The sequence below is a fragment of the Heptranchias perlo genome, chromosome 33 (genome assembly GCF_035084215.1).
Source record: "Heptranchias perlo isolate sHepPer1 chromosome 33, sHepPer1.hap1, whole genome shotgun sequence".
Taxonomy (NCBI): Eukaryota; Metazoa; Chordata; class Chondrichthyes; order Hexanchiformes; family Hexanchidae; genus Heptranchias; species Heptranchias perlo.
In genome coordinates this window covers 5668343-5693662 of record NC_090357.1, presented here as the reverse complement: position 1 = coordinate 5693662, position 25320 = coordinate 5668343, and the positions used below count along the sequence as shown (strand labels likewise).

General features: G+C 42.2%; 1 protein-coding gene across 1 annotated transcript in view; it reads right to left on the bottom strand.

Moving 5' to 3' along the window:
* Nucleotides 1-2003: 2003 nt before the first annotated feature.
* ttc12 (tetratricopeptide repeat domain 12) overlaps nucleotides 2004-25320 on the bottom strand; it is a 29251-nt gene continuing 5934 nt past the window's right edge. Inside the window, exons 6-21 of the mRNA XM_067970900.1 lie at nucleotides 24613-24672; nucleotides 23319-23390; nucleotides 21759-21819; nucleotides 20852-21040; nucleotides 19498-19567; nucleotides 18678-18766; nucleotides 17761-17929; nucleotides 16590-16682; nucleotides 14564-14627; nucleotides 14188-14322; nucleotides 10213-10317; nucleotides 9389-9457; nucleotides 9098-9199; nucleotides 7615-7714; nucleotides 5754-5979; nucleotides 2004-3381 (exon numbers count right to left, since the gene is read on the bottom strand). Coding sequence (XP_067827001.1) covers nucleotides 3312-3381; nucleotides 5754-5979; nucleotides 7615-7714; nucleotides 9098-9199; nucleotides 9389-9457; nucleotides 10213-10317; nucleotides 14188-14322; nucleotides 14564-14627; nucleotides 16590-16682; nucleotides 17761-17929; nucleotides 18678-18766; nucleotides 19498-19567; nucleotides 20852-21040; nucleotides 21759-21819; nucleotides 23319-23390; nucleotides 24613-24672 — 1674 coding nt within the window. The 3' untranslated portion in view covers nucleotides 2004-3311. The remainder of the gene's footprint in view (nucleotides 3382-5753; nucleotides 5980-7614; nucleotides 7715-9097; nucleotides 9200-9388; nucleotides 9458-10212; nucleotides 10318-14187; nucleotides 14323-14563; nucleotides 14628-16589; nucleotides 16683-17760; nucleotides 17930-18677; nucleotides 18767-19497; nucleotides 19568-20851; nucleotides 21041-21758; nucleotides 21820-23318; nucleotides 23391-24612; nucleotides 24673-25320) is intronic.

The following is a 25320-nucleotide window of genomic DNA, read 5'->3' as shown; positions in this document are numbered from 1 at the left end:
AACTGTCCAAAGCAGCAAGATTCCAGGTCTGTGCCGAGCTAGTTGATCGGAGCTGGGTGACAATTGACCTCGGGGCTCCAGGGCGTGGGAAGGAAAAATAAACTTGCCGTGGTTCCCATTCCCGAACCAAAGTCGGTGAGTTGTGGAGATCGTGCACGTGAAGAGCTTATCTGAGGACAGCACCGGGCTTGGCTGTACTGCCACTGGTGTTAAATAGCTGGTCAACATGCACTATCAAGGTTAGCACATTGGAACATAGGAGCAGGAGTAGACCATTCAGCCCCTCGAGACTGTTCTGCCATTCAATTAGATCTTGGCTGATCTGTATCTTAACTCCATCCATCCGCCTTAGTTCCGTAACCCTTAATACCCTTGCCTAACAAAAATCTATCAGTATCAGTTTTGAAATCTTCAATTGACCTAGCCTCATTTAGATCTTGTCACTACAGAGAGGTACTGGAATGTAACTCGTGGAAATATATCCGAGCTTGAGCCACCATCTTCAGGAGAGAAAATTGATGGATGTGAGGGGAATACCTTTGTTGAAGATGGGCCTTCACAATGGAACAGAGTAACAGAGTGGAGGGATTCAGGCTTGTCACCCACTCTGTTGAGTTCTCAATCTCAGCGATTCATTTTGCCGTAGGGGAAGATAATTTGATGGGCCACTGCTGTGCACCTCCCTCCTATTGACCAGACAAGAGTGGATAATTTGAAAATAAGAGGAGCAAGAGTGGACACAACAGCTGAGTCAGATCCTGACCTCACCTGACATCCTTGTATGCGCATCTTTTAGCAGCAGTCACCAGATGTTATCAGGAGTGGAAACCCTTTCTGATTCTTAGCCCTCCCTAACCCACAGGTATTAAGGCCCACTGTAGCACATCCTTCACCCCTATCCTGGTTTTTCTTAACCGCAGCAGTGCTCCTTTTAATAAGATATGGCAATCCCCTGCCTCCCAACAGATGTACAACCTTCCTTGTTCGTGGCTGGCTAATTAGTTTGCGATTCTTAAGCAGAACTATAACGAATTAAGAGTATGATGTATTCAACACTTACACAGGACAACAACAATGTTATCACTGACAAACTCCATATTTATGCCACAAAATGCTTTCCTTACGCATATAGCTAACAAGAAAAAAAAATCTGTGAAGGCTGGAGATCTGAACTAGTAACAAAAAATATGGAAATACACAAGTCAGTCAGCAACTGAGAGACAAAAAGCTAGCACATCAATTGGTGATCACCCCTGGTTCTGATGACAAGTTTCCACCTGAAAAGTCCTGGTCAACATTTCTCCCTCAACCCACATCATTACAAAACAGATGAGCTTGTCACTCATCTCATTATTGTTTGTGGGATCTTGCTGTGTGCAAAATTCCTTCCGCTTTTGCCTACATAACAGTCACTTCACTGCAAACTAATTTGTGTGAAGTGCTGAGATGTTTCTGAAAGTTGTGATTGAGCTCTACATAAATACAAGGTTTTTATCCCCCCTTCATTGGGACAGATCTGCAGTGTATTTCTAACATTTTCTGTTTTATTATAATGTATTATTATAATGTACAAATGTACTTAGCAGATTGCCAGTTCAAGCCCCACACTGGGGCTCGAGCACATTATATGGGCCAACCCATCAGTGCAGTACTGAGGGAGTATCGATTGTCTGAGGTGCAGCCTTTCAGGTAGACGCAAAATGTCCAATGGCACTAGCTGAAAAGAGGAGAGATTTCTCCTGTTGTCCTAACCAACAATGCTCCCTCAACCAACACCACCAAAAAAAACTAACTGGTCATTCATCTTTTTTGGTTTTGTGGGATCTTGCTGTAGGCAAATTGGCTACCGCGTTTGCCTACATAACAGTGACGGCTCTTCAAAAATAATCATGGCTGTGAAGTACTTTGGGACTTTTTCTTTTGTACAAACACTATCTTTGAACATCTACAATAGTAGGTTTTAATTCTGCTGTTCAAATAGAAAGTGCCTTGAATAGCTGAAATTTACTTAGTTTTGTAATATTTATTGAACCAACTAATTATACACAAAGGGTCAAAATGTACAAAAATGTTATTTTTGGTTTCAACAGAGATGGAAGAATTGCTTCAATGTGTTGAGATGAGATGAGAATTGGCAGAGATTGACATTAACAGTCCACGCAAGTCTTCAACTGGTCCCATTTTCCAAGAGCTATGGTAAAATCTGAGCACTGCAAACACTAGTCTCTCAAACGAGTTACAATACAGATGGAAGCTCACAACTCAAACAGTATCTATTGTCCAGCATTAATTCCTGAAAAAACAGGATTTAACAGCAGCAGAAAATTGTCTAGCGGGACGTCCATTAATTTGTAGAAATCTGGACTTCAGTACTTGGAAGCACCTTAAAATTATGCTGTGCAGGTCTTAGCAGACAATGCGTTTGTCGTAATCTTTTTATCCTCTATTTTAATGGAGGTGTAAATCTTATTTTAAATGGATCTTTAGTAAAATAGCACTCCGCATTCAGACAGTAAAACTGCAGGGCCAAATAGCAATAGACTTGTGGAATAAATTACCAGGAAAGGCCACTGAAACGGACGGTATAATGGACTCAACATACACTTAAATGAAATTGGGGAGAGAGAAGAGATTGAGGGATAGGATAAGAATAGCGGCAGGAGGGGTGGCAACATATCAAAAATGGGACAGGCTTGTAAGGCGTAACGGTCTTTTTCTGTTGCTAAAATTTATTATGTTGATGTATTATCTTTAAAATTATAAAGATGATAATAACAAATTACGATTTTAAAAAAAATTGAGAAACCTAGTTTGGGGGCCGAGGCCCATAGTCCAGGACATCACGAAGGTTGGAAAAAGTAGGAGGGAAGACTAGGTAAATCGAGAAGTAATGTCAGGCAAACTTGGAACTTAAAATGTTGTGGATTATTGGGCGGCGAGAATACAGAGGGAGGGAAATCATTCCACAGTTTGGAGGCTCTGGGAAAGAATGAGCTAGATAAAGAGTCATAGCAATGAACCCTGATTTCAGCACAGAGAGATGCAGGGCGGAGAAGTGGGTAGGGTCCTAATTTTGCAGCTTAGGAAGAATAAGCGAGTAAAGCTTGAATGAGCACTGCCCGTAGCAGTATCGATGAAATGGAGTCAAGGGTGTATTAAACGCCAGCAAGCCCTATGTTGCATCCCTTCTACTTCAAGTTAATCCCAGATGCAAAAATGTCTGTAAAAGTAACCAGTCTCTTTAGAAAATTCCCAAGAGGCATCATCTTTGTGTACACAATGCCTGAGCCACAGCTGGTAATGTTACATCCTCACTTTATGTACTTCATGCAGGAGATCAGAATTTCCAACCCATGTAGTTCTCGGAGTTCAGTCTTGTGCCTGAGAACAGTAAGAAAAACGTTAGACACTGACCGGCAGGAGGGAAACTCATTAATCATGGTCAGGGGTAGCTGCTTTTTGCCAAAATCTTTTTAAAAATCAAGAGATCTCTGGGTTTTCTCACTCTTTATGACTGTGGTTATATTACCCTTGGAGAGGATGCAGAGATTTACTAGAAAGGATGAGGGACTTCAGTTATGTGGAGAGACTGCAGAAGCTGAGATTGTTCTCCTGAGAGCACAGAAGGTTAACGGGAGATTTAATAGAGGTGGTCAAAATTATGAGGGGTTTTGATAGAGCAGATAGGTAGAAGGGTCGGTAATCAGAGGACACAGATTTATGGTAATTAGCAAAAGAACCAGAGGGATGATGAGGAGAAAAAAATTTACGCAGCGAGTGGTTATGATCTGGAATGCACTGCCTGAAATAGCAGTAGAAGCAGATTCAATGGTAACTTTCAAAAGGGAATTGAATGTATACTTGAGGGGGAGAAAATTGCTAGGCTATGGGGAAAGAGCAAGGGAGTGCAGCTAATTGGAAAGGTCTTTCAAAGATGGGCCGAATGCCCTCCTTCTGTGCTGTATGATTTTATGATAAAAGTACCAGTTTGAGATGGTGTCTGATTCGAGCAATGCAAACCCAAGTAATGCTGCTGGCTTCAGTTCTCTCTGGCCAGGAGATATAGAGCTCTGCACACGTATGGAGTAGGGCGGGAGGAGGCTCATGTGGAGCATAAACACCGGCATAGATCAGTTGGCCAAACGGCCTGTTTTTTGTGCTGTAAATTCTATGTAAAGTACGTAACGGTGCACCTGCAGAGCTCCACTCACTGGTGTCAAAAGGCTGGTTAAGCGTTAATGTTAAAGAACGGACAGCACTGTCAGATCTCTGGTAATATTAAAAATTAAGTTTAAACGGTTCCTGCACCTGGGAATTTTTTGAAGTCACATCCCATCAATTTCAGTTATACTGCAGCCTCAATCAACCTGAAATCTTAACACACTAACTGCAATTGATAGGGCAGGTGGGCAACCAGCTCGTTGGCCTGTGCATTTCTCCTTTGAGCCAACTGATACCAGGAGGTGCACAAGGTGGGGAAGTGACCCAACTTCTAGTCATCAATTGGGTCACCAATCACGACTGACACAGCAGAGACTGGCGAGTCTCAGAAAGATGTAGGATAGAAGTTGTGCGTATTTTGGCCGTCAGAAAAGAAACAAGAAGTAGATGGCTAACTGGAAACCCCATTTTTTTTTTGAAGCTGAGTTCCACCATCGTATTCCCAGTTTTAGCTTCAACCCACTTCTCAGATGAAAAATTAAGATGCAGGTAGTCAGTATCTTAACCAGTGGCCCTGCTCCGCTGACCATTCTTTGACTCTCTGGGATCAACTGAGCTCGGTAGAGGTAGGCGACAAGTGGCAAAACCATTCAGTTGTGACGCAAGTCATTCAAACTGGCCCACTGGCAGACGGTATATTATCCTCTGGTCATTAAAAGCAGCCAAAATGTCGGAGCGATTATAAGATGGGGAGCCCTGTTTAATACGCGCACCAACTTTTTCCACTCGCATTAGCAACTGAAGGAAACTATACCAGAGTTTGTCTGACAGACCGACTGAGATTGTTTCTCCAGACTCTCACACAGATCACACAAGGGGAAGATGATCTGTACAGCCTCAATCTCTACCTTTTGATGAGAACATTAGTGATGAGCAGACGTACAGTCCCCGCCGTTTTTAGCGGGCACGTCAGTGATGACGCGACATGCCCGCTATACGCGGTGGACGGTAAAACCAAAGAGGTAAGTAACAAACATTTTTTTTTTTTAAGAACAGGAACTCTCACTTCGTAACAGCCTTTCCTATTTGTTAGCAGTTGCATCCAGAATTTTAGCACCGAGGTAATCACACTTTAACGAACAGCTGACTGAAACTGCTTGAAGACCCGACTTTGCTTGAAATCAGCAGAGCTTTTTAAATGGGTTAGTAGGGGATAAATAATTATTAAACTGCCTGAAATAGACGGTGTGCTTAATATGTTTTAAGCGGCACCTCTTAATTGACTCCTATGGTAATGGCAAATGATTAGCTCCGTTTGCCCGATATAGGCGGCTGCCCATGATAAGCGTGGACAGAGTAAGTGGCGGGAATGGTATTTGCAGGTATAGTTCCATTGTGGTTAGTTTTAGATCAGACCAACTGGTTAGACCTATTGATTATTGATTGTTGATGGACTCAACTGTGTTTCCGAGAATTTCACCCTAGTCCAGCATGTCCAATTCACAGAAAAGCAACTGGAACGGTAAAACTGATAAGTCAGACACGAGGTACGTGTTAATCTCTTACTGCTGAGAGTTGATGTTAGACCTTACCTGGGTTCTGCCAAGCAGAGTTTGCCCAGAGCGATCGCTGCGTTCTGTTGGAGGCCATTTTCCTTGGCGTCACCGCCGGCGTGCTTTAATAACATTCTGACGATGTCGGACTTGAGCAGAGATGCAGCGGCTCCAGGGATCTCGAAGCAGTGCGAAAGGCAAAGGGCAGTGTTTCCCACCACCAGCTCATTGTCCGAGGATAGCAGGTTCATTAGACCACTGAACTCTGGGAATGGGACAACGAAAAGAGAGAGGGAGAGAGAGAAACATTTAGGAAAAGTGCGGTTTCTAAAAAGTCCCAAAAAATTGGTAAGGAAAAATAAAAGGAGTTTCCGCCATCAGCACCAGTCATAAGAAAGAACATAAGAAATAGGAGCAGGAATAGGCCAATCGGCCCTTCGAGCCTGCTCCGCTATTCAATAAGATCATGGCTGATCTGATCCTACCTCAAATCTAAATTCATGCCCAATTTCCTGCCCGCTCCCCGTAACCCCTAATTCCCTTTACTGGGTCCTGCCGCTGGTTTAAAATGAGCGCAGCAGGAGAGGCGATTTAAAATGAGCTCAGGGAGCCAGGACAGGAGTTAGGAGGCAGAGCTGCCGTTTAAACATCACAGCTCTGGACCTGCAGAGCAACAGTTTTCGGAACTGCACTGCTTAAAGTGCAAAACTACAGAGAGAAAATGGAAAACAGTCAAACATGAAGGTGAGAATTTTGGTGTTTAGAAGCTTCACAATAGTGTCCCACGCCTTATACAAGGGTCGTGAATTTTGTTCAGACTTTTTAAATCAATGGAATTTTGGGGAGCTATCTTAAACGTGGGTCACTGTATATGCAGTATTAGTAAAAACATAAAACATTTAAAATGCACAGCAGGTCAATCAGCACCACAAGAGAGAAAGATGGAGTCACAACCAAATTGCTAACCTATCAGTCACACCTAGGATCAGAAGGAGGCCATTCAGCCCCTCAAGCCTGTTCCGCCATTCAATGAGATCGTAGCTGATCTATATCCTAACTCCATCCACCCGCCTTGGCTCCATATCCCTTAATACCCTTGGCTAGCAAAAATCTGTCAATCTCAGATTTAAAATTATTAATTGAGCTAGCATCTGGCGGAGGCCAAGTCATTAGATGTATTCAAGAAGGAGATAGATATATTTCTTAATGCCAAAGGGATCAAAGGATATGGAGAAAAAGCAGGAACAGAGTACTGAGTTAGACGATCAGCCATGGTCATTTTGAATGGCGGAGCAGGCCCGAAGGGCCGAATGGCCTACTCTTGCTCCTATTTTCCATGTTTCTATCTATTCCATTTTGTACCTTGGACATACGTCGCCATTCCTTCTTCATCACTGAGTCAAAATTGTGGGAGGACCATCAGCAAAGCGATGTTCTGGATGTGGGTGATGCTAGCAAAGCTACATTTATTACCCGTCCCTAGTTCTCGGGGGCAGTAGGAATTGGTAATATATGCAGCTTTTGCTAGCATTGGCCATTACCAGACAACAAATAAATGAAGCTGTTTATTGAGGTATCTTTCTTTTTCCTAATTGCTAATTAGTTTGCTCTCCACCTTCACTTTGTTTTTATTTCCGATTACCAGTGTTAGCAGTTTTTCCTCATGATTAGGCAATGTATTAATAATGGCAGTGTACAGACCCACCATTATAATAATATGTTTACTGATGATGGTGGAAAAACACCAAAAATGCTTTGTGTAATTATTATATATTATAAATAGATTATGCTACATTTTAATACTTTGGCACCCACCCACTTAGCCCCAGATGCTCTGCTCAAGCTCAGTGACAAAGTCATTTTAAAAGATTGCTCCAACCAGAAGCTAATTATTACATACTTTTATCACATTTGACAATCTCTTTTCGAGCCTGCTCACTTCTACCGCTGCAGATCGCCAAGGTCTTCACAGCATATCGTGTAGTTGTCTGCCCACCCGCCTGAAACACAAGCAAATCAAACCATGGATGTGCACACAGTGGGAGTCAAACAAGCAGACAAACAAAAATCTTTCCTTTTTCTCCAGCCCAATTCCAACCCGCCCCATTAAAGATGCCCACTCTTGCTGAGGTAATGTTTCCAGAGGCACCAGCAGTTTTTTTTGCTACCTTGCCCAAGTGATTATTATTCAAGTGTGAGCCTGGTTGGTGTGAGCAGGCTATTGAACTGCAGAGGCACCACCACCAAACCCAACGCTGCTCTCACCCGATGTCCACACCAAATATGTCCCAGCTGGGGTCAATGGACAATCCGGGCGCACAGAGACCAAAATTATCACTTTAACTGCTGCCCCGGCACCAATCAGTTAACTTAGCAGAAAGATCGAATCTGATACCTGATTCATTTGCTTCTATTTTGAAGTGTTATTCACTGTTTTAAAAATTTAAACTAGTCTCCCATTGCCAAGAAAGCACATGCCCAGCTAAAGAAAAATTAAGTCATTGATGCAATGATACGGACCAGGAGCTATTGGGCCAGATTTTGCCGAGAGCAGCGAACAAACGGTACCAGCCATTCGTTAAGCTTGCACTTGCCCATAGACTTTCTATGGGGTTTTGCACGGCAAGTTACTATCAGCCAAACAGCACGGCGCCCCCTACAGGGCATCTGGGATCTGTGTAAACAGGACAAGCAATTGTGTATCTCCTTAACCAATCAGATTGAAGGATCGTTAAGGAGCAACGCAGTCTGAACCAGGAAGTGTAAGTTAAAATAGTGAATTCAATGTCAAATCAGGTACAAAAAGCAAAATAAAGAGGGGAAGAAAGAGTGGATTAAGAGAGAGGAAAAAAAGAGACAGAAAGTAAAGGTAAAAATTTTTAAAAATTTTAATTCTTTTTAAATCTCCAACAATAATTTAAAGCTGAAGGATTGAGACTCCACACTTGTAGAAGTTAATTTTCAGTGCCAGAGAGGTTGTTTGGCAGTCATCAAGACTTACCACGCCGTTAAAAGGGTACTTAGACTGGAATGGACAAGCCCTAACTTTTTGTGGCGAGTTTAGTCCGTATCTATGACGCAGTACAGGAACTTCACGCCGTTCAATACATTTGAACGGGGAGCTAGACGGCGAGATGCTGTTTTTGCTCAGCTCATGGAGCGGCAGCGCATCTCGGACAGCAACTTCCAGATTTTCGCCTTTAACTGCAAATGTGCGCTCGCTGGAAGTTGCTGTCCAAATTGTGCATAAATGATGGTGAGCGCCGTTAGCCTCACTGTTGTTATCACAGCAAAATCCGGTCCAATTCCTTTTATATGGCGTATATATTTAAAAAGCTGATTTGTACCATCTACTAAAGTTTATATGTATATCAGTATCTTACCTTTATAAATCTGAGCATCTTCTTCACCATCCCTGCTCCCACTGCCTTTTCCACCGCTTCATCAGACTGAGGGAGCACATGACTCAGAAGCCCTGTTGCTCTCTGAAAATAACAAAAATTATTGACTCTCAAAGTAGCAATTAGTGTGAAGCAGATGATTCATTAACGACATGTTAGACCGCTCTCTTAAAACACAGATTGACCTTGCGTTATGAATTTCTGTTAGGGCGCCTACTTTCAATCAGTGAATAAAACATTGCAGTAATTAGAGCAGGAATGGACGGTACTTACTGTGAGAATCCCACCATCTGTGCTGCCAAGCAGGGAGATGCACCTTTCTGTAATAGCTGGAGCTTTTACCTAAAACACATGGATAGAAAGTAAGGAAGGAAAAGCGAAACACCACGAAAAGGTGATTCATTTACAACCCTGACCAATTTCCAAACGTTCTTTTCTGGATCCCTTTATCTGATCTCCATCGATCCCTTTAAGCACTGCAGCAACATTCCAGCACAGCAATATAAGTAAGTATATTATATTTTATATATTTTTAAAATTAAATTGAAGGATGCACTTAAGATGACTTAATTTAGTCAGTTCTTTCCCTTCACAATAAGTGCCTTAGTCAATGTATGGTAATGTATTACAGATTTTTCATTCACTGTGGTAATTATGCCAAAAGTAGGGCTTGCTGCCAAAATAATCACTCTGTGATAAGTGATAAATAGCTGGTAACTTGCAGCAGGCAGAACAGTCTTGCCAAATATCTTTAAAGAAGAAATCATCCCCACTGTCCCATAGAAACCAGGAAGGTCCATCAGTCAATTCTCAGTTTATGCTGAATTAGCTAATTTCAGTGGGCCAAAGTGTCCCAAAGACAGGAAGGTTATCATTCCTGACTGCTGTCCAACGAGTCTTGCATACAGGTGAATATCAGCTGAGGACAAGATCAAGGTCAATGGTGATGCCCTATGGGTGAATGACCTGCCAAGATTCACCTATCTCGACGCACACATGAAGAATCGTGGCACTTAGGGAATCGTACTCCAGCATGAGGCACTGCCTTCAGATGAAAAGGAGGAAAACATTTTAAAAACATGAGCTTAATTTCCTACCTGGATGGCGCAGCACTGTTCTATGGATAGGTTTACCATCAGACCTAGGAGAGTGTACAGGGTTTCCCTGTACTCCGTCGAGGTGACAGAAGATATACCCTCATCCTGTGCGAATGGAAAGACATTGTTATTAAAAGTTGGATGACCATCAAGTATTTGAGAGGAAACAGCACCAAGTCTATACATAAAACATAGGCTCAGAAATCAATAGTGTCTATGACGTTGTGTAATCAAATAAGTTAAGGAGAAATATTTTAAAAGTTTGGACCAAGGAAAGACCATTTTGGCCATCAAGCCCACTCCTTCCACTATCTTAAATCATGGACTTTCAACCCTTCCCCCACCCCAGTCCAAGATTTCTTAACTTTCTTCCAACTCCTATGACAATCAAACACAGATTTTATTAGTATTTAACCCTCAATCCCCTTTCTGTAACCTACCACTGATATGATGTGGAGATGCCAGTGATGGACTGGGGTTGACAATTGTAAACAATTTTACAACACCAAGTTATAGTCCAACAAATTTATTTTAAATTTCACAAGCTTTCGGAGGCTTCCTCCTCCTACCACTGATAGGCATAGCTAAACCATGTGTCAGAAAATGTAAAACTTCTTCATGCAACAACAACTTGCATTTATATAGCGCCTTTAACGTAGTAAAAATGTCCCAAGGTGCTTCACAGTTACATTATCAAACAAAATTTGACACCAAGCCACATAAGGAGATATTAGGACAGTTGAGGTAGGTTTTAAGGAACATCTTAAAAGAAGGAGAGAGAGGTAGAGAGGTTTAGGGAGGGAATTCCAGAGCTTAGGACCTGGGCAGCTGAAGCCAACGGTGGAACAATTAAAATCAGAGATGCGCAAGAGGCAAGAATTGGAGGAGTGCAGAGATCGCGGAGGGTTATAGGGCTGGAGAAGGTTCCAGAGAAGGGAGGGATGCAGAGAGTCATCAACACCTGGACTGGAAGTCTAGGCAAAGTGTTGGAAGCAAGATTCCCTGGAATCATATATGGTTGATGTAACTGGAGAGGGGAAAATTTCTTCTGGGCGGGTGAGCTAAGATGACCCTATTCCATCATATCAATCTTGTGTGCTTGTGCTCTAATAAGCTATCCCACCTGATCCCACAACCCCTTTATAATTTAACAGGATTGTGAGGTGGATTGCTTTTCTTCTTAACCCAGATTACACATTTATCCTCGTTATAGCCCAAACTAGAAAGAAAGAACTTGCATTCATACAGCACCTTTCACGTCCTCAGAATCCCTCAAAATGCTTCACAGCCAATGAAGTGCTTTTTGAAGTGTAGTCACTGTTGTAACGTTGGCAAACACAATAGCCAACTTGCGCACAGCAAGATCCCAAAAACAGCAATGAGATAAATGACCAGTTAATCTGTTTTAGGTGATGTTGGTTGAAGGAAAAATGTTGGCTGAAGGTAAAATGTTGGCAAGGCCACAGAGAGATCTCCCCTGCTCTTCTTCGAATAGTGTCATGGGATCTTTTACATCCACCTGAGGGGGCAGACGGGGGCCTCGGTTTAATGTCTCATCAAAAAGATGGCACCTCCGATAGTGCAGCACTCCCTCAGTACTAAACTGTCAGTCTGGATTATGGCCCAGAACTTGGTGCACGCAATACACACACCTAATGAGGCAGCAACAGGACCACTGAAAATTGGTGCGCTGCAAGTGGTAGTAGTGGCCCCAGAGGCAGCTCGCTGGTCACGGGGGGGGGCACAGGGGCGGTCAGCAAGATCAGGCAGCTGGGACACTGGCCAAGGTCCTCAGATGAGTCCGGTGAGGGAGGCTATCGGGAGGGGCAAGCAAGTGGCTGGCAGCTCTACATAAGTAAGGCAAGTAAAAAGCTTTAAACTTACAATTTGAGCGGCAGCCTTTTTTTAAAATTCGTTCTCGGGATGTGGGCGTCGCTGGCGAGGCCGGCATATATTGCCCATCCCTAACTGCCCTTGAGAAGGTGGTGGTGAGCCGCCTTCTTGAACCGCTGCAGTCTGTGTGGTGAAGGTTCTCCCACAGTGCTGTTAGGAAGGGAGTTCCAGGATTTTGACCCAGCGACGATGAAGGAACAGCGGTATATTTCCAAGTCGGGATGGTGTGTGACTTGGAGAGGAATGTGCAGGTGGTGTTGTTCCCATGTGCCTGTTGCCCTTGTCCTTCTAGGTGGTAGAGGTTGGGAGGTGCTGTCGAAGAGTTGCTGCAGTGCATCCTGGGGATGGTACACACTGCAGCCGCAGTGCATCCTGGGGATGGTACACACTGCAGCCACAGTGCGCCCTGGGGATGGTACACACTGCAGCCACAGTGCGCCCTGGGGATGGTACACACTGCAGCCACAGTGCGCCCTGGGGATGGTACACACTGCAGCCACAGTGCGCCCTGGGGATGGTACACACTGCAGCCACAGTGCGCCCTGGGGATGGTACACACTGCAGCCACAGTGCGCCCTGGGGATGGTACACACTGCAGCCACAGTGCGCCCTGGGGATGGTACACACTGCAGCCACAGTGCGCCCTGGGGATGGTACACACTGCAGCCACAGTGCGCCCTGGGGATGGTACACACTGCAGCCACAGTGCGCCCTGGGGATGGTACACACTGCAGCCACAGTGCGCCCTGGGGATGGTACACACTGCAGCCACAGTGCGCCCTGGGGATGGTACACACTGCAGCCACAGTGCGCCCTGGGGATGGTACACACTGCAGCCACAGTGCGCCCTGGGGATGGTACACACTGCAGCCACAGTGCGCCCTGGGGATGGTACACACTGCAGCCACAGTGCGCCCTGGGGATGGTACACACTGCAGCCACAGTGCGCCCTGGGGATGGTACACACTGCAGCCACAGTGCGCCCTGGGGATGGTACACACTGCAGCCACAGTGCGCCCTGGGGATGGTACACACTGCAGCCACAGTGCGCCCTGGGGATGGTACACACTGCAGCCACAGTGCGCCCTGGGGATGGTACACACTGCAGCCACAGTGCGCCCTGGGGATGGTACACACTGCAGCCACAGTGCGCCCTGGGGATGGTACACACTGCAGCCACAGTGCGCCCTGGGAATGGTACACACTGCAGCCACAGTGCGCCCTGGGAATGGTACACACTGCAGCCACAGTGCGCCCTGTGGATGGTACACACTGCAGCCACAGTGCGTCCTGTGGATGGTACACACTGCAGCCACAGTGCGCCCTGTGGATGGTACACACTGCAGCCACAGTGCGCCCTGTGGATGGTACACACTGCAGCCACAGTGCGCCGGTGAAGGGATTGAATGTTTAGGGTGGTGGATGGGGTCCCGTTAAAGACTGCTGGTTTGGCTGCTCCGTGCCTGAGAAAACTGACTGAAAAATGTAAAATTTGTTTCCGACTGACCGCAACAGTGGCCATGTAAATCGGGGGCCTCATGCCAGTTTTAGGTGGGCAACCTAACCAATATGGTGTGCGGTGTACTTCCGGCGTGGAATGAACACTCAAGTGCTGCATGCCATATTGGGTCCTGGAACACCCATTTTCCGGGCGAAAAACGGGCGCTGCACAATCGAATTTCTAGGTCTGTGTGTTCAAGTCTCTGGAGTGGGTCTTGAACCCACGACCTTCTGATTCGGAGGCAAACGTGCTCCCACTGAGCTAAGGCTGACACTTGGCACACAATTCATATTATTTCAACAAGGTTAATAATTAAAGCCAGTTGCAAATAAAGACCATACGAAATACTTCACATTTCTGACTGTTTTCCATATGTTGAAAAATAAACATGAAAGTTATCATAAATCTTTCACTGTTGATGCCCGATAATGAGAAAAGTCATTTGTCATAAAGGAGGTACTCACTAAATAGGAGTCAGTGCCGTATTTAATATCTTAAATGAACACAGGAAATTGTTAAGCTAAGATAAAAGTCGAAGCACCAATATGGAAACTCATGTTTTTCCACCTTAGGAAACTTACGATAGCAATTAGGCACGATTCCCAGTATTCTTCTCTTCCTGCTACTTGCCCATAAATTGCCTTGTCAGACGCTAAGCTCCCTATGACTGAAATGCACTGCGGAAAGATCTGCTTGTTCGTCAACTTTAAGTTTTTCTGCAACAAATATTAAACCAGCAAAAGTAAAATGTGTGTTAGAAACAGAAAAGTGTATATTTGAAGCATAAATTATTCAAATGAAAACTGTTTTTGATTATGACGTGTGAACTGAGTAATTACTAAGAGTACCAAATCCCCTGAGGTATTATAAAAGATAATGTTAAAATACACCCACCAATACACATGCAAAGTTAAGTGACTGGTGGATAAGTGGGAAGCCTCAGGACTAATTCCTTACCAGGAGAATTTCAAATGATGGTAACACATGGAACACAAAATCATTTTGACAATGCTTTTTAAACCTAAAAGGGAAAAAAACAAAGTTGTTAATGCCATGAAAACACTTACACTAAAATCACAAAAATGTTCACCTTTTTAGGAAAATAAATGCATTTATATATATATGCCTGCAACACCTTTCAATATGGGATTTTAGCCCAGCCATAGGGTTTTAATTGTCCCAATTTATCAGCCATTGCACAGAGTGTTGAGGAATCATGACTGACAATACTTCGGAAGAAGCAGCAGATCGATTTTGCGTTCTTGATATTTTCAATTGAGAGCCTTTTAGCTATCTACCATTGAGATACTCAGATTAAGCCTGGCCAATTTGTGTCCGTCCTCCCATTGACTTGTGGACCTCGGCAGATTTATGTTTCACGTGCTTCGATGCCTCCTTTCACAGCTTGCTTGACTGTGGGCGGTTTAGTGAGCTGTGCTTCAGTGCTGTTCCTTTCTTTATCTTGCTCTCCAACAAAATGAGGCAAGTAAATGCTACTGACAGCTGGGGTTATCCAAGTGTCCACACAGCAAGTGGAAGGGCCTTAAAATAATGGAACAATTGATCTTATAGTTTTTTTTCCCTCTACTTGCGGAGAAATGGCTAGCCTGGACTTGATAGCTGCCCACAGTGGATGACTGAAATACGGTCCCATTATTGAACTTTCACAGCTAAAGCCCAAATTTGTGGTGGTCAACAACCCAATACTAATGCTTAAATCATAATTTACATCTGCTTTGGTTGCAACATACCCTGTGAAACTACAATAGTTAAAAAAAAATAAATGAGGCAACCAAATCCAAGAAATGCAAAATAAACTTTATTTTTGACTAAATAAAAAACGAGAGAATGAAAAAATACCACAAACAATCATAATGCTATTTCCTAATTCCTTTGCTACTTGTCTCTCTCATGACAGTCACACCTGGAATGGCTAGCCCAATTAAAATCACTCACTGACATCTACTAGGATTCATTCTACTTATACTTCTAAGTTATTCTTGAAGATTTTTTTTTGAATTATACTCAATTGTAAATTAAGAACTAACAATCAAGAGATCTTCACTGCATACTGTGTGTTGACATTCCATGGCATTGCTTGTGATAAGTCTGGGATATAGAACCCGGGTTAGACCACACTTGGAGTTCTGTGTAGTTCTGGTCTCCATATTATGAAAGGATACAGAGGCACTGGAGAAGGTGCAAAAAAAGATTTACAATGAATGATACCAGAACTGAGAGGTTATAACTATCAGGAAAGATTGAACAGATGGGGGCTCTTTTCTCCAGAAAAGAAAGGGCTGAGGGGTGAACTATTGGAGTTCTTTAAAATTATGAAGGGGTTTGATAGGCTAGACATAGAGAAGGTGTTTCCACTTGTGGGGGAGTCTAAAACTAGGGGCCATAAATATAAGATAGACACTAATAAATCCAATAGGGAATTCAGGTGAAATTTCTTTACCCAGAGAGTGGTTAGAATGTAGAACATGCTACCATAAGGAGTAGTTGGGGTGAATAGCATAGATGCCTTTAAGGGGAAGCTAGATAAACAGATGAGAGAGAACAGAATAGAAGGATATGCAGACAGGGTTAGATGAGGAGGGGTGGGAGGAGTTTCGTGTGGAACATGAACACCAGTACAGATCTGTTGGGCCAAATTGCCTGTTTCTGTGCTGTACATTCTATGTTAAAAAAATATAGGCTGATTTGAAATGGTGGAGGTGATAAAATTACAAATAGGAAGACTCAGTGGCGTTCAGGTAGACACACTAGCAGAAACAGACAATTGGCTGGTGGGCACTGCTGAGTGCCAGGGACTGGTTTAAGGAGCAGTGGTCTCTGCTTCTGTGATTTGACTGGTCAAAAGGACTCAATAACACTACCTTGTATACACAAACACAAGGCTTTTAATAAGATAGATAGAGCAATAAAAAAAGAGAGAAAGATGGATGTAAATTTTTGAAGTGGAAAAAAAGATGATTACTTCTTCTCTGGCACTAGGTTGGTGAGGATTCCCATGGCATTACCAGCGGTTACATCAGTGCAGTTCACAAATCCCATCAGGATCTGCATCAACCTACACAAAAAGACAATTAACATCAGTTAGTCAGGAAAGAACTCACATTTCTTTAGTTCCTTATCACGATTCCAGAACATCCCTAAGCATTTTATAACCAATGGATAACTTTTGAAGTGCAGTTATACTTGTTATATACTACACTAACACCACTAAGCCTTGCACTACTATACCGACTGATACTATTGCTATAAGCTACAGTGACGTGTTTTTGTTGATTGACTCGCGACAACAAAATTTCAATTTTCTTCCCCCCTAATTGAAGGTTAATACCTCTCAAAAATTAAAATAGTCCCAATAGTGAAAGAAGGAAAATAGAAGGAGATTGCCTTTTACTTGAAGTACTCCTTTTTCAGGAAGCAAATGATAAACCCACTTTTATTATGAAACCATCAATTAAGATTCCAGCATGAAACCTCTGAAGAAGGAGCGTTCCCCCCTGCTAGACCACTTGTGTGAAATTAACACGGGAATGCCTTGGAGCAACTCCAGTGAAAAAAAGAGTGCAACATCAGGTGGGTTTGAGACCCAAGAAGCTAAACCACCAAGCTGGTTATTCAGTTTTTTTTCCCCCAAGGATGTCATCCCACGATGGTATCTCCTTCAGGTGGTAAATGAGCAATGGACTCCTGGATAACTGGGCCAGATCCCCATGCACAGCACTTTTGCCACCTGTTGCAAGACATGTTAGATTAGGTCAATTTTTCACACCCATTTTAGTGATAATGGGAAGATGTCTTAAGCTGATTAAACTCCATCAAAAATCTTTGAAAGCTGAAAGGATGTAAATTAAGATAGTAGCCCAACCAACCAGGAGATAATAAGACTTCAATCGCACTGCACCGGGAAACTGATGATACCAAGTGAAAGTATCAATCTGCCTATCTTTAACCTCCCCGTACAGTACAGTCCATTATCCCTTTACTTATTTATGATCTTTGCTGCTGCATTGCTTTCTCGTTAAGAGTTACTTGAACTGACCTAACCTACAGACAAGTTCACCATCCCTTCCTTCTCCAACATCACCACAAAAGAAACACTCTATTCGCCCTTTTACATGGGTGGCAGAGCAGATTACCTGCTTAAATTCAGATGGCACAGAAGTAAACCTCTGCCATATTCAGACGATGAGTAAATGGACAGTAGAGCTAGGCACTCTTTGTAGATTTCACTCTCCTTACATGACAGCAGATCCAGTAACTGTTCACTTGTATCAGAAGATGTGAGGAGTAATCGCTGGTTTTCCTCTATAAACAAAAGAAAAAGTTATGGATTAAAGATGTACTTTTATCAACCCAGATTGTGTGCTCATTTCGTAAAAGGTTTTGCATCCTTGTTTTATTCTCGTGTCTTGTTAACTGGAAGAACCAATTCAAATCGACCCTGATATACAAAATTCAAACACAGTAAACAGAGTTGAGCTTGACCTCAAACCTAGAATACAAAATTCCTGACTCCACCACCCTGCCCCCCGAGAGACTGCTATTTCAATTTGCCGTTTATTATATAATATGAGAAGAAAGCCCATTCAGCCCACTGAAACTCATTCCTTTTGTACCCAACTCTGCCAGTCTGGCATCCAACTGCAGGTTGAATGCCTTTCCGTCTATGTCCTTATCTGTCAGGATTATTCCAAATATCTATCAGCTACTGAGGAGAGGAATTCTCAGTTTTAAATTTACTTTTCATTTTAATCCTCTGGTCCTACTTTTCTGACTTATTTTGAAGTAATTATTCTGGGTTTACTTTATCTGTACCAGTTAATATTTTATACACATAAGGCCCCCCCTTAGCTGCCTTTGCCATAGACTGTGCAGCATAAAGTCTTTGAATCTTCAGGACATCACCTCACTGTTTGCAATCGAAAGCTTTACTTTTTCTTCATCCTCTCTCCTTTCTTGAATGCACTGACTTGACGGATTAAAGTAACTCAAGCAACTAATCTGTTACAAAAAGTGACCTATTAACTCTATAAGTATAGGTACATCTAATTACCATTTCCATGAGAGACTGCCTGCCACAGCACAAGGACAGAAACACATAGCTCCACCTCACACGGTTCCTTCACTGAGCTGGTAAGACTCCTGTTAAAGGCATGAATGATAGAAAAATATATATTTCTGGCCCTTGAAAATTATACAAACAACAAAGCATGAGATATTCCAAACCTAGTTAAAAAGAGTGGTTACCCAAGCAGTTTTCAAGAGGACAAAATTGATTCAATTTAGTAAAACAAATGCCACACACTTTCATACATTGTTACAGAAATTAATGTCTGCAATTTATGTCAATTTCTTTTCACTAATTATCACTAGTTTTTGCAATTACTCATTGTGCATTTATTACGCAAAGTACACATTGGTAAAGAGATAGCCTTTTATACGTGTCTGATAGTGCACATCTCAGTGTCAGCTCCTGAATCTAAACTGTACGTATGCTTGCCGCATTAAAGGCGTGCCTATGCTGGAGACGGGGAAGCTGATGTACCAGTTATATTGCAGCTGCTGTGAAGCCCCAACTGTTGTGTGAGGCCTACTTCCTCAAGGTGGTCTCACAATGCTTACCAGAACTTAATCTGCTGACAGGTAAGCAGTTCTTTCACTGGTGCAACTCAAATGTACATCACCATCACACTGTGACTGGACTGTCATTTATTTACACTCTCATGTACCTGCTCAAGTGTCTGCTATAAAGGTTAGCAGATGCAAAATGCATTTCAATACAACTCGATGTTGTTCTTAATTTCCAAGCCTTCAGTCGGTCTCAGTGCTAGTGTTACCTGACACGGGTACTGACAACAGCCACGTTTCCTTACCTTCTTATAATCTCATTGTCGTTGATAACACCGAATCCACCGCTTGTTCTGAATAAAGTCTGCTCAGTGCCTGCAACAACAGATGAAAGACATATTCCTGTCGAAATTTAAAAATAAACTAATGTCCGTCGTCCTTTATTACTGATGTAATGCGGCAGATTCCAAAAACAAGAAATACTGGAAATACAATAGATATCCATCATCATTTGTAAATAAAAGATGAATTAATGTTTCAAGTTTATCTGAACCAAAAATTAAGAGATAAGCAAACCCATTTTATAGCAACAAAGCAGTTGGGGGGGGGGGGGGGGGGGGGAGGGAGAACAGGTGAAAGTCAAGAGTCAGGAAACCAACCTCCTATCACAAAGAAACAATTAAAGATTTTAATAGCCTGTGAGTAGGTTTTTATACCTCTCTACAGATTTTTAAAAGTCCCAGATTGGGACTTGAAGCCACAACCTTCTGACTCAGAGGTTACAGTGCTACCAATCCAATTGAGTCAAGCTGCCGCTTAATATTGACCATTTGGGTGAGGTTCCACAAGATGGCAAGCATCCATGAAAGTGTACCCCAGCAGGGGACCCCTCCCTTAGGGAGAGGAGAAAAGGTAGAGCGGGTGGAATGTGCAAGAAAAAAAATTAAATCTACATTTGCATAATGAATAGGCTATAGATTTTGATTAGCTGGAAACATGACAAATTTTCTTCCATCCTCTTATTGTGTAACTTTTTCTTCTGTGGATAATACTTTGCAGCAAATTATTGTGGTGAAAGCGCACTGTAATCAAAATGAGGGGCTTAAGTATTAATGGGCATAAAGAAGGGAGACTGGCTATTGGGGTGGTTTTTCTGGAGTTGTTTGGAAAGGATTAGTAGGCATAATATGCAGAACCCTGGCAGATAGATGTCTGAAGGTAAAGTATTCCAGTCTTGGGATTGCCTTTTACTTGAACCCATCTGCCCGAAGTCAGAAGAAGCTTCTCAGTTGGATTCCCCCGATGCACGATATGGAATTGAACCACACAAACCAGGAGGATATTGGCATCAAGCAGAGTCAGCTGATCTCAGCTGCACCGGTAATAAGAGCACTACAATTGGCTTCAGCACTCCAGGCCAGTGAAAAAGAAAAAACAGATCTTGATCACTATCCAGAGACATCTGCAGGAAAGTGAGCATGTGGGGTAACGATCGTGCTAGGTTGCATGAACTGATGGACAGCGACAATTATACCATTCACTCAGCCCCATGGATAGTATTCATCTAATATTAGCACAACTACAGTGGGACACCATCTCCAAAATCAGTGTCTCTGGGTAGCTCTGGTAGTTAAGGGCAACACTGTATCTTCTACTTACACTCCTTCATCAGCTCAGTCAGAAACCTCACACCGCCAAGGTAGAAGAGAGGGATCTTATTGGGTCTGGATAGTTTCTTCAACACTTCCAGGGCCGTTGTAGTATTTACATTGCCCCGTTCAAACTCTTCCACAACTTCTTTCTCCTGTTGTTCCTTTTTTTGGGCCCGGTCCAGTGAATTTATATATTCTAAATTTAAAAGACAGATTTTCTATCAGATATTAGAAAAGACAAAATATTATAAACTACAGTACATAACAAATCAAAGCAGATTCAGAATATAACGACTAAGGTTGTGTATACAGTTTTCCCAATGGTTCAGTTGATAAATGCATTGTGTGTTGTAATACTGACCCACAAAGACCAGCAAAACCCTAGGTTCAATTTCTATTCTCTGCTAAGTGGCAGTAAAGTTGGACTCGACGCTCCTAGTGCCAGAGAACAGAAACAGTCAGTCATGGTTCTTGTTCCCGATTGCTATCCAGTGACCCTTTTTGGAAAGTATGCCGGTTTTGGCATCGGGTGAAGCTGAGACGTCACCTGTACTCAAACAGTCCCACTGAGTCTGGATTCATTAATTAAAAATGACCACTCAATAACATAGCAGGAATCACTGGATAATGATCAGAAGTAGCAACCGTGATGATTTTTCTCACTGCTAGTCTCGGGGCACTAAGCCCAACTATGATGTCCCAAACTCTATCTTGACTGAAAGCAACCAACTCTGAATGAAGACCAAATCTAGGACCTTAGTACCAGGGAGCTCTCTAACCAGCAGTTCTAAAGCAGAAAATAGGTAAACAAGGAATCATTTAGGACACACAAATAAGCACACACATATCATTCTTCATATTTGGGACTATATAATTGCTTGGTGCTTCTTAAAGCCAGTAAACATTTCTCATACCTTTAACCAGCTTCTCTCGGTTTGGGTCAATTGTCAAAATCTTCTGATAGCACTGTCGAGCCTGGTGGGGAACGTAAACCCATTCAGATCACAGTATTTCCCACTTCAGCAACATAGACACAGGACAATGGACACTCAGGATTGATTGCACTGCAGTGATCTAATAGAACCCTTCAGGGAAAATCAGTAACTGCGACAGCAACACTCATTTAGTCATCTGAACCCCAAAATGAGAATACAGCACTGAAACCATCTCTTTTTTAAAAAATACAAATATTAGCCAACCTCCCTTGGCACTCCTCATGTCAAATGATATGCTGTTTTATTAGAACAGGAGCATTATATCATGTTGTGCACAGTGTATTATTCTGCTAAGGTGAAGCTATGCCTCTTAAGGCTCCAAAGTCTAACTGCTGTTAAGTAAACACCGGGTGAGGTCAGAATTCAATTGCTCTTCAGCCTGCGGGTCATAACTGGCTTTCTTTCTCTTTTTTAGGCAAGGCCACTTATAACATTATTATATAAACAGATATAGATACATACTATTGCATTAGTGAAGAGAGTTTTATTCAAGTCTGGAGTCACAGAATCATAGAATGATACAGCACAGAAGGCCATTCGACTCATCGTGCTTGTACTGGCTCTTTGAAAGAGCTATCAAATTAGTCCCACTCCCCTTTCCCCATAGCCCTGCAAATTTTTCCCCTTCAAGTATTTATCCAATTCCCTTTTGAAAGTTACGATTGAATCTGCTTTCACCGCCCTTTCAGGCAGTGCATTCCAGATCATCACAACTCGCGTAAATTTTTTTTCCTCATGTCGCCTCTGATTCTTTTGTCAGTTACTTTAAATCTGTGTCCAGTGCTTACTGACCCTTCTGCCACTAGAAACAGTTTCTCCTTATTTACTCTATCAAAACCCTTTGTGATTTTGAACACCTCTATCAAATCTCCCCTTAACCTTCTCTGCTCTAAGGAGAACACCACAGGATTTTTATAAACTGTAGTTTTGATCAGTAACTTGTTAGCCCCACAGCCTAATTACAGGTTTGATTTGTAATTCAGCTAAAAAAAAAATCCTTTTTTTTCTATTTGTAATGCTTTTCCCACAAAAATATTACACTTCAGAAATGTTCTATGGTCACACTTGACAGTTTAATGATTATAAAACTTAACTGTGTTGTGTGTTGAAAAAAAAGACAGTTGCAGAATACCCTAAACTGGAAATTATACTCAAACGAGTGTGAATAGTTAGCTGGCTTTAATCTATTGGATTCCTAAACATCTGCCTGGTCTTTGCTTATCTGGGGTTGCCTGGAGGAACGAAATGGCAAAGGAAGCAGGTGCAGAGATTTATCTGTAATTAAGCCTCCTTTGCTTTTCATTTCATTTAAATTTGGTAAAGATTAAAGATAGTCTTGCTGGCCAAAAGTACAGTGGCCTAGCCTGAAAGTCACTTCAGCAATTTAAAGCAACTAGATTATTTCCCCCCCAGACTTATCACATTAAACATCAGTAAGAAGTTGTGATTATAAATGTAAACTTACTGAAACAATCTTACCTCCTCATACTTCTTTAAGCCTAGGTTAGCCTTTCCCATATGGACGTACGCCTTTACACAATTCTCATTACACTGGAGACAGAAAATGAAGAGCAGCACGTTAAATGAACAAAAGTAATGTACCAATAGCCTACCTAGGCCAGTTTGACTGCTGCTGTCACCCATTAAGTTATAGGCTCACTGCAGGCCTAGAGTACAAAATTCACACTGACTCACACTTCAGTGTAGTACTAAGGGAGTGCTGCATCATCAGTTGTGCCATCTTCTGGTTGAGACATTAAACTGAGGCCCCATTTTGCCTGCTCAAATGGTGCAGATGGGCATTAAAGATCCCGTGGTAATTTTGAAAGAAAAGCAGGGAGTTCTTCCTATGTTCTGGTCAACATTCCTCCCTTGATTAACACCACCAAAACACAGATGAACTGGTCGTTCATCTCATTGCTGTTTGTGGGAATCTGCCTGTGTGAAACCTAACTGTCGCAGTTAGCTACATAACAGCAATTACATTTCAAAGCAATTACTGTATGTGAACTGCTTTGGGATGTTTCTGAGATATAGAACATAATGCTGTATAAATGCAAGTTCATTCTTTAGCTTGGATTTGCAAGGACTCCTGAATAACCTTCTGAGTGCATGTAAATAGTATTAAAATAAAACAATCCCACAAAAGTCTAATTAGGCAACAACGAATACAAATTCATCTGCACTCTGGGAATTCATAATGGCAGCAATTAGTCATTTTGTAAAGTGAGGCTTAGATCATAAACAACATATTTCCATTCAAATCGATACAGTAATAGGGGGAAAATGAAAGAAGGTGAAATTTGCCATTCAGAAACTTCCACTTTGAATCCAAAGGCTGTTGCATGAAGGGTAATCAACTCATTATGGACTTATGCTTTTATTACACCGTTAGTATTTGCCAATATTTTGTGCTTCATATATTCCATTTTCACTGTAAATAATTAGTTGTTTGAGCCTGCAAGTCTGGCTTGTGTCCGCCAATCCAAAGTGTGCGTGACTGCATAGCACCAGACTACATTTAGCCCAGTAAGATTACTGAAGGTAGTGCACGTGTTAATCCTTGGGCTCACACAGCTCGGAAAGGGGAAGGCTGCTGAAGAAAGGTTCTCGTTTGCCGAGTTCAATGTACATTTATGAGAATTGCTGTGAAATTGTTGAGAGAAAATACGGTTCTAGAAAAATCTGAAATTGGAATAGTTAGCCAATATAGACACACACATTAGAAACACAGAGAGTCATGTATCATACCCTTAGATTTAACTATTCTCACCTTCAGGGCCCAATCACAATCAGTGATTGCCTCTTCATATTTTCCTAGCTTGATATAAGCCTGAAAATAAAAGCAAACATAGATATTTGGTGCCTATAAAGAACCAAATTATGGCAAATGGTTCAAATGCCAGGGACTCATCAAAAATTAGGAAAATCAGGAGTAAGAAAGCTAGGCAGAACTTTTTTATTCAAAAAGGAATAGAACTGTGAAATCAGTTACCAGGACAGGCCATTGAAATAGATAGTTTAAATGGTTTCAAGAGAGAATTGGCAGCATTTTTGGAGATAGAAGAATCGATGGATGTGGTAAAAAGAGACAAGCCTCATTGGGCCCTGTTTCCTGTTTGTAATTATTCTTACCTGCCAGGTTATCTTCATTCCCCTCAGGCTGATTTAAAGGAAAACTCAACTTACACTACTATTGACAGCAGATAATCATCTTATATTCTTTCACAGTTTCAACTCTACAATGCTGCTGTAGTGAAAACTATGTTCAGAGCAATAACCTCGGATACTCATCTTTGTTCTTAAAATGGTTGGAAAATGCTGACGTCCTTCATCTTTCACATAAACAAATTACATTCTTGTTGACATATTTAAAGGAGTTTGTCTGAATTGAGTTAAATTTTGTGTGCAACTTTTGTCAGCCATTTCCAACTTTCTATTTTTCGCACCCAGTGACAGCATCAAACACTTCCTGGCCATA